Source organism: Pipistrellus hanaki (genome assembly GCF_964339955.1).
Source record: "Pipistrellus hanaki genome assembly, chromosome: 7".
NCBI classification, from domain to species: Eukaryota; Metazoa; Chordata; class Mammalia; order Chiroptera; family Vespertilionidae; genus Pipistrellus; species Pipistrellus hanaki.
This window is the reverse complement of record NC_140509.1, coordinates 15,589,589-15,602,535: the sequence shown is the minus strand read 5'-3', so window position 1 is coordinate 15,602,535 and position 12,947 is coordinate 15,589,589. Positions and strand designations below refer to the sequence as shown.

General features: G+C 41.5%; 1 protein-coding gene across 1 annotated transcript in view; it reads left to right on the top strand.

The window, feature by feature from the left end:
* TNFRSF21 (TNF receptor superfamily member 21) overlaps positions 1 to 12,947 on the top strand; it is a 75,799-nt gene that overhangs the window by 43,051 nt on the left and 19,801 nt on the right. Inside the window, exon 4 of the mRNA XM_084889828.1 lies at positions 8,232 to 8,497. Coding sequence (XP_084745954.1) covers positions 8,232 to 8,497 — 266 coding nt within the window. The remainder of the gene's footprint in view (positions 1 to 8,231; positions 8,498 to 12,947) is intronic.

Genomic DNA, 12,947 nt, shown 5'->3' with positions numbered 1-12,947 from the left:
TGTGTGTGTGTGTGTGTGTGTGTGTGTGTGTGTGACTGTGGTGTCGTTTGCACTTGGAGGAGTTTGTTCATTAATTACCTCCATGGGAATTTTCTCATTATTTATCCCTCTACCTCTTTCTAGAAGAATAATGAGAACTGACATTACATTTAATAAGTTGGGGATGTAGTGGGAATGCTTTCATCTCTTCAGGTTAAATGATGAGCATTTGGTACCATGAAAAAGCTTATAAACATATTCATTTCCTTCATGCACCCTTTCTGTGCAGAGCCGGGTCGCCCAGCCTGAAGACCAGAGTGCTGCATTGTGGGTTGGATGGCCTTTTTCCCCTCTGGATCTGTCAGCACTGTCCTTCATACCTTGTCCAGGGAAGGCTTTCATATGGGCTCCTAATAATGGCACTCATTGCAGGTATTTGTCTCCAGGAAAGAGCTTTAATGCCTTCTCTGATTATAAAGGTCAATTCAGGTGTCTGTAAAAAAGAGGAGGAACCTTTTTTTTGCATAATGTAGCTTACGTTGAGCTTAAAAAAGGTAAGAGCCTCAAATTAGGGCTGTCACCGAGATATATCTAATTCCAGGTTTTGTAAGGCACTGGAAAATGCCATCTCTTCCGGAATTACCCAGTTGGTCACCTCATGCCTTTCTCATGGTGGGTCTGGGCAGAGTCAGCAGCGTGTACTGTTGCGATGCCCTACATGGGCAGGGGCAGTGGCAGCATTTTTCCTTTCACCTGTGCCTTTCTGTGGAAGGTGCTCCTCCCTTGCAGTAGTGCCCCTTTTCACGCAGGCTAGTGAGATTTCGAAAAGCCCAGGAAGCCAGAATTCTGGTGCTTGGCTTCATTGCTCAACACCTATGATCCTGGTACGAAAACCTTTGTCTGTGTAGAAGTCCTCCTTCCTTTTAGGAACATTGCCCAGTGAGACTTGCCCATGCTGAAATGGAGGGCACGGGGAAAGGAGAACCAGTGTGCAGCGAGGTGCTGTGCTTGATGGTTTTTCTACTGGGTTCCATAAATATCCTCACCCACCCTGTGAGATAAGAGGTGTTATTTTCCTTTTACTGTTGTGGACACTGAAATCTTAGAGGTTGTCATTTGCCCAAGGTCGTGGAGTTTGAAACCATATCTTGTGATGGCAAAGTTCATGATCTTTTCTCTACTTGCGTCTTACAATTCACAAGGCAGTTACCCGTGGCTGGGGCCACCTGAGCAAGCCTATCCCTCCTGGCAAAGTACAGACTGACTTAGAGGCCTTGACTCCTTCCATAGCTTGTTTAGGAACTTCAGCAATTCCCAGTGTTCCAGGACCCCACATCATAGGAAAAGCAAAGTTAAGCTGTTCCATTCCTCTGTCTCATAGCACTTCGGTGGATGTAAGATTTTACTGCTTTTCAACCTAAGATAATAGAGTCTTTGGCATCACATTTAGCTAAACAAATCAGATCAATTCATCACAGTGACTGTCTCCTGTCTAGATGAAAACTCTTAGGACTCTTAACGGGACAGATGATCAAGCAGAAAGTTGGTCTCTGTTTCATTTATTATCATTTCACATTAAGGTTAGTAATTGGGATGGAAACTTTCATTGTGTGTGTGTGTGTGTGTGTGTGTGTGTGTGTGTGTGTGTGTGTCGCGCGCATGATTTCTCCTAACAAAATATTTTCTAAGTCGTTATGCCATTTGATAGTGTCTAGGTCTCTTTAACTTTGCTAGAGTTTTCAGGGGTTGGTGAGCTATAGCACCTGACATATCCATCCCACTACAAGTTTTTGTAAATAAAGTTTTAATTAGAACACAGCCACACTCATTTGTATTGTCTAGGGCTGTTTTCACATTAGCAACTGAGTTGAATTGGGACAGAGATCATACAGTTCTCAAAGTCTAAAATATTTACGGTTGCCCTTTACAGAAAAAGTTTACTGACTTCTTCTTTTAGGTTACCATAGCTTTGTTGACAAGAAAGACACTTGCCCCAGAGAAAATGTTCCCAGCACCTGCTTGATCAGTAATAACAGGCCAGGAAGAAGCACGTGTACCATGGCCAGTCCTGAATGCGTACATAGGTTGACTAGATGGCCATGCCCTAGAACATAATCCAAGTGAATAACAATGCTCCTCTACAACACTGCATTCCTTATTCACCACAATAGAGGTACCACTAACTAGCTGAGTGACCTTGAACTAAACACTTTCCACATCAATAAAATGAAACACTTAAAATATGTATATCCCACATAATACTATGTGTATGTATCAAGTATATATAAATACACGTCATATAGGTGTGTTATATTGGGTCGGCAGCTAAGTAATTGCGGATTTTTTAAAGAAAATCAAAGACAATTTTTTCATGGAACTAAATAACTTTATTCTGTAATGTATTGCCCATTTTGATCAATGACCTTTTGCCATCTTTCAGGCAGCATTATAATCCCACGTTCAAAAAACTTCTGGTTTTTATTAGCAAAAAACTGAATCAGGTACGATTTGACATCATCATCATTATTGAAATTTTTACCATTCAAGGAGTTTTGTAAAGATCGAAACAAAAAGTAATCAGATGGTGCAAGGTCAGGACTATATGGTGGATGTGGCAAAACATCCCAACCAAGCTCCATTAATTTTTGCCGAGTGACCAAAGATGTGTGTGGCCTTGCATTGTCATGATGGAATACAACACCTTTTCGATTTGTCAATTCGGGCCACTTTTCTTCAACTGCATTGTTTAATTTCGTTAGTTGTTCAATGTAGACATCAGAATTGATCGTTCGGTTGGGTGGTAAGAGTTCAAAGTAGACAATTCCTTTGTAATCCCACCAAACTGATAACAAAACCTTCTTTTGATGAATATCAGCTTTTGATGTTGTTTGAGTTGGTTCACCTGGCCTGCTCCACGATCTTTTCCGCTTGATATTGTTGTAAACAACCCATTTTTCATCGCCAGTTATCAGTCGTTTTAAAAATGGATCATTTTCATTACGTTTCTTTAGCAAATCGCAGCTGCTAATGCGTTGCGTTAACTGTGATTCTTTCAGTTCGTGAGGAACCCATGTATCGAGTTTTTGAACATAGCCAAGTTGTTTTAAGTGATTTTCAATGCATGTATGTGATACATGAAGCTTCTCTGCAATCTCACGTGTTGTACTGTGACAGTCCGAATTGATTATTGCTTTGATTAGGGCGTCATCAACTTCAACTGGACGACCAGAGCGTCTTTCATCTTTGAGTGAAAAATCACCAGAACGAAATTTGGCAAACCAATTTTGACACTGTCGTTCTTTTAAGGCTTCGTCACCATAAACAGCACATAACTTTTTATGAGCTTGTGATGCGTTTTTCCCTTGCGGAAATAAAAAAGCAAAATATGACGAAAATGTTCCTTTTGATTTTCCATTTTTCAACGAACGCCAAACAAAAACTACAAAACAGATCAAAAAACTTTTTTTACTGATTAACAGCTGAATAGCCAACTATCAAATACAAAATGTGTTTTACATTTGTACTACGTCTGCAAACCTAAAAATTCAACTGAAGCCATATATGTGTGAAACCCGCAATTACTTAGTTGCCGACCCAATATATACAGTTTTAAAGGGAATAATAAATAAACATCAACTATACTAACAATAAAGAGACCCATTTTCTCCCCACCCAGCTTGGGAAATAGAACCTTGTGAATAGCTTTTAAGTTTCTTATATGCACCTACCTGGTTACAGTCCCCTCCCTCCCTCCAGGGGTATCTGTCTCAGTTTGGTTTTATCATCCTATTGCTTTTCTCTATAGTTGTATTTAGTTTTGCCTAAATCTTTTTTTTTTTTTCTAAAGAAAGAACACATTCAAAGCCCATCCCATTTTGTGTTTCATTGGTGTCACTACAGTTTCATGGTGATAAACTCTTACTGTCTTAAAAGAGCCTTTAGGAAAAGGGCTCTCTGTCCAGCAAACACAGTAACACACAGTGGCTGCTCAATAAATACTCCGGAGATATTCCACGGGTTTTTCTTTTCTCCTTGGTGGTAAGGTGCATCAGACTCATGGGCTAATTCAGGCTGGTCTCCCTTCACCTGCTAAGATTGAGTGATTGTGTGCTAGGATAAAAGGCTGCTATTACAGAGGGAGCTACTGTCTCTGCATTACTGACTTTTTCTTTTAGGTTACCATAGTTTTATAGAACACTAGAGTCCTGGGGACACGGAATTAGTAAATGGGGGGGTGGGGGGGAGAGGATCCCTTCAGCCTGGCCTGCACCATCTCCAAACCAGGACCCCTCAGGAGATGTCCAACTGCCTCTCGCAACCCAGGACCAATGGCTCCTAACCGCTCGCCTGCCTGCCTGCCTGCCTGCCTGATCACTGATAACCCCTCTACCTGCCTGCCTGCCTTATCACCCCTAACTGCTCCCCTACTGGCCTGATTGCCCCTAACTTCTCCCCTGCTGGCCTGATCGCCCCTAACTGCCTCTGCCTCACCCCACACCCGAGACCCAAGATTCCCTCCCTCTGGCCAGCCACAGGCACCCAGGCTCTAGGCTGGCTTTGCCCGGACTGGCTGTAGTTGCAGGGAACCATGGGCAGTTGGCTTTGCCTGGGCTGCAGCCCCAGATGCCTGGGACCACGGGGTATGTGACTTGTCAGGCACAGGCACAGCCTATGGTACCCAAGACCATGGGGTGGGCGGTTTGTCCCTCTCCCAGGCTGTAACGTGGCTGGTCCCCATTTCTCTCTCATGAGCTCATTTGTGCCTGGCTGGCCCCCATTTCTCTCTCTCCAGTGTTGAGTATCTGAGCCATTATTGCATGAAGGTGTGAGGGTGTGACAACCATTTGCATATTAGCTCTTTATTATGTAGGATTTTCTCTGGGTCTAGCAAGTGTATTTCTTATCTATTGCTAGATTTATCAATTCCCACAATGGGAGGGAACAATGGTGTAGATTTGCTGACCCAGGCCAGTTCACATGCGTTGACTCCATGTTTTCATAGTAAAAGAATAAGATGAAACCTAATTTGTAGGCCTTACATTTAGCTTCCAGGCAAATTAGTTGAAGGAAAATCCCATTGTATCTATCCTTTGTGTTTTTCTTTTTTCTTTTATTTTGTGGCTGAAAAAAAAAAAAAAAAGTACAAATACTGGGTTTTGGAAGAGGGAACTGTTATTAAACTTAAACCTTTTCAACTCTGTAATTACTCTATAAAGGTCATGTATTTGCATCAGAAATGCATTTAGTCTTAAGTTATAGTGCCTAGTAGTAGATGGAGCATTTATCACGATGGGGTATTCCAAAAATAAATGAACTCTATAGAAAATGCTAATCAGCTCATCCCCAGGGACCGCAGTGACTATCTCCGTTGTACAAATGAGGAAGTGGACATGACAGTTAGTGGTTTGCCCAAAGCCACACTGTCATTGGCATTATGAAGATTTAAGCAATGGGCCCACATACAAGAAAACAGTCATGTTTTCATGTCAGACCCTGTGGACCTTAAGATTCAGGGACTAATAAGCCTTTTGGTGTTTGGCACAATCTGCCACAGGAACCGCAGAGTGCTGCCTGACTCCTCACAGGTACCTGTGGGGTTTTTTGAGGATTCTGTTTGCTTGAAATCGAAAGCTCTGTATCTGGCTAAGCAATGCTGTGAAAACTTCAAGTATATTTTACACTGCCAAAGAAAACAGGGTGAGAAGTACAGTAATGTCTCAATTTGTGGCATTCTACTTTTACAGTTGACAAGAAAGCGGCCTCTGCTAAGAACTTTTTTTTTCCCCCCCGAAAATTACTTTCAGGAGTTTGATTGAGGGTGTGTATGCAGCCTTCTAAACTGTGTGCCTCAGTAGGATTGCATGGCAGAGGAAGGATTGATATTGGGGAATCACAAAGTCCTCCATTTTCAAAGACACTTCTGGAATTAGTATTGCTTATTTCTTAGGTAAAAATTGATAGCTCAGTTTATAAACATTTCCTCCCAACAACTGATGGAAGCAAAACATTTCTTTTTCTTGGTTAACCTCTAATTAATTGAAAAAGCCAATTAACCTAACAGGAAGCGCCTGGATTCTCCTCTTTGCCTTTCTTCACTAGGCTTCACTTGGGAATGGGATCCCATTTTGCTTATTAAATAGCAAATGTTTTTTTTAAACATATTTTTTTATTGTTGATAGTATTACAGATATCTCCCATTTCCCTCCCCACTTTCCCTCTTCCTCTTAGGCCCTATCCGCCCCACCCCCATCCCCCCCAGGTCTTCACTACCCTATTGCTCGTGTCCATGACTGTAAGTAAATAAGCGATTTGGTTTACCTCGTCTCGCCCCCTGCCTCCCTCCCCCCTTACCCCCCCACACACAGGTGTGTCCGTCTGTTCCATGCCTCCATGCTTTGGGTCTTATTTTGTTGGTCAACTCATTTTGTTCATTAGATTCCACAAATAAGTGAGATCGTGTGATATTTGTTTTTCTCAGATTGGCTTATTTCACTTAGCATAATATTTTCAGGTCCATCCATGCTGTCCTAAAGTTGAGCAGTACCTGTTTTTAAGGCATTGCTAACCAAAATAACTCTGCTATCAGGGTGTGTGAATATAGCCTCATTGGACTACATAGTATTGACTCAGAGAACTCACCCACCTGTTGGGTAAACTGCCAGAGCCCTCACTGTGAGGTTGCATACACACCCTGTGTATACGTTTGGGCAAAGCTGTTATGCAGTTGCAGAGAGAAGGTTCCATAAAGAGGAAGACACCAGAGCATACTGTTGCTCAGGAAAAGCTGCATCTCACAGAGAGTCGGTGCCAGCGGCCTAGCCTGAGTTTGTAGATTCTGGGTTTGATTTTGGCATTTCATCCTGTATTTCATCAAACGTGGGCCCTGCAGACCCACACTGACTGAGTTTCTAAGTGACCAATAAATCAGAATGACAATTTATAACATTATCCAGTAAATCGGGCTCAGTAACCAACCTAATATTGTAATATTGGGCACATTGCATAATATTTCTAAGTGTTTTTTTATTGTTGTTTTTTCTTACCTGTAGAATTGGAATGTAAATACTTTATAAAGATGTTCAGTGAGCTAATGTCTTACTATACTGCCTGGAAGATAATTGCTATTGTTATTATAGTCATTTTGGCTGTTGTATTCATTATAGCTGCAAGTCAACTTAGGAGACTGAATAATAGATCAGAACATTGCTTCTTGAGCATCAATTAGAGCACAGGAAGTCAGAAGTTCTTAAGGAACGCACTCCGTGGGCTGGAACAGCTGGGTGCATGGTCAGCTGACATAATGGACATCCTTGCCAGAATCTGAACACCCTTTGCCCCCACAGTGCTGGAGGAACTCCGCTGCAGTTTTCATCTAGGGCTTACCTTTTTCTAGATTTCCTGAAGTCGCCACTTTTTTAGTCTGGGAGCCGCTAATCTATTTGGTTCTGGTTATTTATTTATTTATTTTTAAAAATAGGTATTTTTTTTTTTTTTTAATTTCAGAGAGGAAGGAAGAGGGAGAGAAAGAAACATCCATGATGAGAGAGAATCATGAATCGGCTTCTCCTGCAAGCCCCCCACTGGGAATTGAGCCCACAACCCAGGCATGTGCCCCTGACTGAAATCGAACAGGTCAATGCTCAATCCACTGAGCCAAACCAGCTAGGGCTGGTTCTGGCTGTTTTTAGCAGTAACAAAGGAACCACTCTGATGACTTTGTTTGGGTTTGGCTTTCAAAACATCTTCTAGGGGCGATTTATTGTACTTTCAGGATTGCTCCTTCTTCTGGTTCCACATTTAGGAATTGAAATTTGCAGGAGGATACCTACCTAGCCCCCAGGATGGGCTGCAGATGTCAAGTGCTTATAGTTGGCAATGCATTCCTTTGGCATATAGCAATAAGCATGCTTCTTTTATTATTATTTTTTAAAAGCCTATATATTTTTATTGATTTCTGAGAAGAAGGGAGAGAGAGAGACAGAAACATAAATGACGAGAGAGAAACATTCACATTGACTAGCTGGTCCCTGCATGGCCCTAACTGGAATGGAGCCAGTAACCCCGGCATGCGCTCAGATTGGGAATCAAACTGTCACCTGCAGGTTCTGAGGTCCACCCTCAGCCCCAGAGTCACACCGGCTGGACAAGCATGCTTCTTTTAGTTCATTAAAACAGAGCAGCCTTATATAAAACCCTTCCCTCACATGCTTTTATTATAATCGTTGTTATTTTTTATTTTATCTCTGGAATAGGTATCGACATCCTGAAGCTGGTGGCAGCCCAAGTGGGAAGCCAGTGGAAGGACATCTATCAGTTCCTGTGCAATGCCAGCGAGAGGGAGGTGGCGGCTTTCTCCAACGGGTACACCGCGGACCACGAGCGGGCCTACGCGGCCCTGCAGCACTGGACCATCCGCGGCTCCGAGGCCAGCCTCGCGCAGCTCATCAGCGCCCTGCGCCAGTACCGGCGCAACGACGTGGTGGAGAAGATCCGTGGCCTCATGGAGGATACAACCCAGGTAACATATTCGGGGTCTTCTGTCTTCCCCACTAACCTTTTAGTTCCAGTGCTTCCGATTTTGCTAGGAATATGTAATAAGGAAAAATACCTGACATTAGCTGTTTAGGTATGTGTACACACTCCCACACCCATACACACACACCTACACACCCTCTAGGGCATTTTTGCTCTCTCTCTTTTTAAAAATATATTTTTATTGATTTCAAAGAGGAAGGGAGGGAGAGAAGTAGCAATGATGACAGAGAATCATTGTTCGCCTGCCTCCTGCATGCCCCACACGGGGGATGGAACCTGAGCATGTGCTTGAACCATGATCTTCTGGTTCATAGGTCGATGCTCAACTACTGAGCCAGTCTGGCCTGGATAGGGATTTGTTCTCAGTGGTTGTTCACGAGACTCATCTGGACATCTTTTTAAAAATTCTGGTACTTCGGTCCCACTGTAGACCAGTCAAGTCAGAATCTCTACGGGGGACTGGGAATTGGTCTTTTTCAAAGCTCTCCCAGTGATTTGAATGTGCAGTTAGGATTCATTGTCTTTGGGGTAGGTTCTAACGTCAGACTGAAGCCTGATCTACTCCTTGAAAACTATGAGGAAGATTTTTCCTAGACTCTTTCTCCTCCAGAAGACACTTCTGTGATGTGGCTCAGCTTACCCCCTGAGCATGCCGGTGGTGCTGGCAGCAGTCAGTAACACGATTGATTCATCCTCCTCCTTGGGCTTGTTCAAGTCCCCACATCGGATGGAAATGGAGGGGAGCCAGGAGTGTGATTTACTTATAGTCTCTGAGCCCTTTGGAGCCCAATGCCCTACATTTGAATCCTGGCTGTGATACGTAGTATTATAGCTGCGTGACCAAGGGTTAGGACTTCAACTTTCTGTGCTTCTGGTATCTCATTAGTAAGCCAACTTTGTAGGGTTAATTAAGACTAGGAATGAAGTACATAAAAGCCTGATGCATTGAAGGTGTTCTACAAATAGTAGTAATACCCATGATGTAAATCATTTTACTTAGCCTTTTCTATTCATAATGTGCTTCCCTGAAAGGCCATGAATCAAGTACAAATGTGGGTATTGATTTATATTCCTCACAGACTTCGATTAAAGTTTTGGAGCATATTACCAAAGTAAAAAAAATTGCTGCCACTGAGATTTGCTAAAACCTACTTAAAATGTAAAAGGCCATTCTGCCTGTGGTATTTTCTAGTGGTCCAGACTTATTACCTGAAAGAGCTAGTGAATTAACTCTAATGCACTATTTTTCTGCACTAAGTTTTATATATCAAGGGGCTCCATTTTACATATTTAAGAACTCCAAATGCTTTTTATCTTTTCATACCAATAGTCATCAGGTGGATCTTTTATCTAAGTGACTAGCTAGAACCCTGTAGCTGCTAATTGTCTCTGAAGGTGGTCTTTGAAACTCCTGGCATATTTTTAACTTCTTTGAAATGTGGAATTTCAGAAAAAAAAACTAATTCCTAATAGATGTCTTGTTAAACATTCAAAGGCACACAGCAGTGTCTCCTGACTTTCTGAGGAATGATCTCAATATGCATGGCTCACAACCAAAACTGGGCTTTAAGTAGCTGCATTTGGGAAAAGCAAAGGGAGGTGTTAAATGTCCAATGAAAGAAAACAGCGGTGCATGGAATGGCGGGAATCCAGAGGTGGATATTATAATGTTTCCTTGAAGTGTTGGCTTTAAGGAAAGCACTGGCAGGGCACGCAGCAGACTTGAAGGAGGATTTAGATACTTCAGAATAAGTCACATTGCCTCCTTGATGATGCCTACAAGGAAGATAAAATGGGATGGATGCCATGTTAGGACAGGCTAAGTGCAATACTGAATAAGGTAGAAAGATGACCACGATATATTGTTAAAGGAAAAGGAGATTACTGAACTGGGTTTTGTATTTCTCATTAGAAAAAGCAAATATAAGCATGGGGATGTATAAAGAAAAGGAAAAGGAAAATGTATAAAAATGTTAATGTTGTTACTAAACCTAGATGGTAGACTTAGAAGTGATTTTCTTCTTTTTACATCATTTGCTATAATGACCAAGATTACTTTTGTGATTTTAAGTGTTTGTTAGAATGACAGCTGAAAGGGCACAAGAGAGAGGATAGGTAGGGCTTGCTTTACTGTGCTAAACAGAGAGCGGGACCGTCCTCATTTTAATTTAGGGAGAGCAGTGATTTAGGTGACAGTCAATTCTTCCCGATTAGGACCGCCTGAGGTTTGTGACGTTGGGTCAGATTTGCCAAAAGCTTACTAAAACTTGCTTCATTTTTGGTTTCTGCAAGTCCATTTCATTTCTCTGTACACACTCAACAATCGCTTTAGAATTTGGACCTCGTCTTTGGGGTACTATTTTGAGGGTGGTGGTAATGATGATGATAGGGTAATGACTATCACTAGTGACTTTTTTATGTTTCACTGATGCTTCCATGGAGTTCCATTAAAAGTTTATTGAGCACCTACTTCATTTCTAAGCACTGTCATAGGTGCTAGGAACAGCGGGCCTAAAGTCTCCAATCAAGAAAATGCATATCCAGGAAGGTGACTCAAGAAAAACCACTGCATCAGTGAATAAGCAGAATAGTCCCAAGTACCAAACTGTGGCACCTTCTAGTTCTTTCCTTGCTCTATTTCCTCTATAATACAAAACAGCCCCCCTCATATATAATTTTTGTTATTTTCTATGAAACGGTGGCATCAAAGCCTCTTACAGCTTTCTTTTTGGTGCTAGTATAGCCTGTGTGTTATGATGGAGGCCAAGAAGGCAACATTATGCTTCTTGTTCCATGTTTTAATAATGCCCATCATTGTCCTGCAGCATTCTGGACTCTAATTTAATAGCGAACGAGCATGGATTTCTGGCTGCCAGATCTTACAAGCTGCACAGTATGTAACTGTAGGCTCGGAGTTTACCTCTGAGATCTGTCAGCGTCAAACAAGGAATCAGAACCGTGGGGGCATAATTGAGACTGATTTTTCCCATCTGAGGATGGATTTGTATTCTTTGTGCATTGTGGGGCTGCTGGGGATTTGAGACTTTGCCCCAGGAGCTAATGGACTCTTAATGTGTAAAAACTACTGCATGTGTATGTGCGCTTAACAATGGTTAATGCTCGTTCCTATTCATGAGGTACCTATGTTCCACTCAAAGGATCAGCCCCAGTGTGCTTTTCAGTGACCTCTGTCCGGAACAGCTGGTTCATTGTTAGTCATGGTAGCCTATTAGCCATTTTTAAATTAAACATATTCAGAGCCTGACTTTTTCATTAAAAAATTTTTTTATACTCAAAAATTATATAGTAAAATTCACTTTTTGGTACACTGTTCTTTGAGTTCTCTCTCTCTTTAAGACCTTTTTTTTTTTTTCTTTTTCTTTTTTGAAGTAGTTTTAGGTTTTAATGAAAATTAAGAAGGGGTACAGAGATTTCCCACACATTCATAGACTCCTCCATTATTATTTAAAAATATATATATTTTATTGATTTTTTACAGAGAGGAAGGGAGAGGGAAGGAGAGCTAGAAACATCGATGAGAGAGGAACATCAACCAGCTGCCTCCTGCACACCCCCTACTAGGGAATGTGCCCACAACCAATGTACATGCCCTTGACTGGAATCAAACCTGGGACCTTTCAGTCCGCAGGCCAATGCTCTATCCACTGAGCCAAACCAGTTTCAGCGACTCCTCCATTATTAATGTTACCAGTCTGGCTTGCTTTTTTCTCACCAAGGATGAACCTACATTGACAATTATAATCATTCAAACCCATAGGTTACCTTAGGGTTCGCTCTGGGTATTGTGCATTCTGTGGGTTTGGACAAGTGTATAATGACACATAGTCATCATTATAATATCATACAGAATATTTTTTCTGCCCTCCTCTATGCTCTGCCTATTTATGTCTTTCCCCCTACTGCACCCCATCAACCACTAATCTTTTTACTGTCTCCATAGTTTTGTCTTTTTCAGAATGTTATATAGTTGGAGTCATACAGTCTGTAGTCTTTCCAGATTGGCTTCTTGCACTTCATAATATGCATCTAAGTTTCCTCCACGTCTTTTTATGACATGATAGCTCATTTGTTTTTAGCACTGAATAATATTGCACCACACTTAACCATTCATCCACGTCACTCTTTATCTTGGGTATGAGATGCATTTTTATGTTCTCTCTCTTTAAACATCTAAAGTGAACCCAGCCTTTCAGAATTATATGGACTCTTCCTTTTCCAGGACATAAGCATTTAGAAGCAACAGCACAGCAGTGGGACAATCATGGGAAGTTATTGGAACTTGGCCAAAGCTATTTATTTTTTTTAAACTTTAAAAAAAAAATTTATGTTTTTAAATATATATATATATATATATATATATATATATATATATATATATTATTGATTCAAAGAGGAAAGGAGAGGGAAAGAAA